Source organism: Aplysia californica, unplaced genomic scaffold (genome assembly GCF_000002075.1).
Source record: "Aplysia californica isolate F4 #8 unplaced genomic scaffold, AplCal3.0 scaffold00276, whole genome shotgun sequence".
Lineage (NCBI taxonomy): Eukaryota > Metazoa > Mollusca > Gastropoda > Aplysiida > Aplysiidae > Aplysia > Aplysia californica.
This window is the reverse complement of record NW_004797546.1, coordinates 922,650-923,893: the sequence shown is the minus strand read 5'-3', so window position 1 is coordinate 923,893 and position 1,244 is coordinate 922,650. Positions and strand designations below refer to the sequence as shown.

Below are 1,244 nucleotides of genomic sequence, written 5' to 3'. Positions count from 1 at the left end.
ATATATGTGTGTATCTATATATATATAATGTCAGAGAACCCTGAAAGTTCCGAGTCAGTCTTTGACATGGTCTTGTGTCCGGAAGGGAAACATGTTTGTTTCTCTTGTTGTCGTCGCAGGTACTCTTTTTTAGAATTTGTCATTTTAACATATGTCACTGTGTCTCTCTTTCTCTTGTTAGATTTACTTTTTCTTTTTTCTTTAAAAGATATATATTATGTGACTCTGTCACCTTTTTTTTCTTTAAAAATTTACTGGGTTTATTTATGATTATTATATTTTTTATTTTTTATTTATTATTTTAAAAAAAATAGTATGTCACTTTTTCTCTAGTCAGCTTCACTGGGATTTTTTTCATCCGAGACTCTGTTACTTTTTCTCTTGGTAGATTTACCGGGTTAATTGGTGGAATAAACGATACTGCGAGAACATGATAAAAACCTTAAGTGAGTTGAATTTCGAATAAGCTGATCTTTTTTTCCTTCGCCCGAGGACATTCACTCATCCGTGACCGGCTGTGGTTTTTTTCTGTCTCTCATTCCTTCCCACTTTGTTCCATCCGCAGTGGCACCTGGGTATGTTCCAGTGGGAGTACACGCCACTGTACCGAGGGTTCGAGTCCCACCTCGGATACTACCAGGGCTGTGAGGACTACTATGACCACACTTCTGAGTTTCATCTGGTGGGTGGTTGGTGGGTGGTTGATGGTTGGTTAGTGGGTGGTGGTGGGTGGGTCGTTGGTGGGTGGTGGGTGTTGGGTGGTTAGCGGGTGGGATGGGTGGTGAGTGGTTAATGGGTGGTTGGTGTTGAGTGGGTGATTAGTGGGTGGTTGGTGGGTTGTTAATTGGTGGGTGGTGGGTGGGTGGTTGGTGGGGGGGTGGTGAGTGGTTAATGGATGGTTGGTGAGTGGTGGGTGGTGGGTCGTTAATGGGTGGTGGTGGGTAGTCGTTGGTTGGTGGGTTGTTAATTGGAGGGTGGTTGGTGGGTGGTTAATGGGTGAGTGGGTGGTTAATGGGTGGTTGGTGATTGGTGGTTGGTGGGTGATTAATGGGTGAGTGGTGGGCCGGTAGTTGGTGGTTGGTGGGTGGTTGGTGGATGGTTAAAGGGTGGGTGGTTGGTGAGTGGTTAATGAATGGTGGGTGATGGTGGGTTGTGTATGGGTGAGTGGTGGGTGGTGAGTGGTGGGTTGGTAGTTGGTGGGGCGGGAGTGGTGGGTGGGGGAGGAGTGGTGGGTGGTTAATGGG

At 46.1% G+C, this 1,244-nt stretch overlaps 1 protein-coding gene across 1 annotated transcript in view; it reads left to right on the top strand.

The window, feature by feature from the left end:
- The window catches only part of LOC101846360 (arylsulfatase I), a gene marked incomplete at both ends in the record, with an annotated part of 30,998 nt that overhangs the window by 22,567 nt on the left and 7,187 nt on the right, over window positions 1-1,244 (top strand). The window contains 1 exon segment of the mRNA XM_013084184.2: window positions 566-682. Coding sequence (XP_012939638.1) covers window positions 566-682 — 117 coding nt within the window.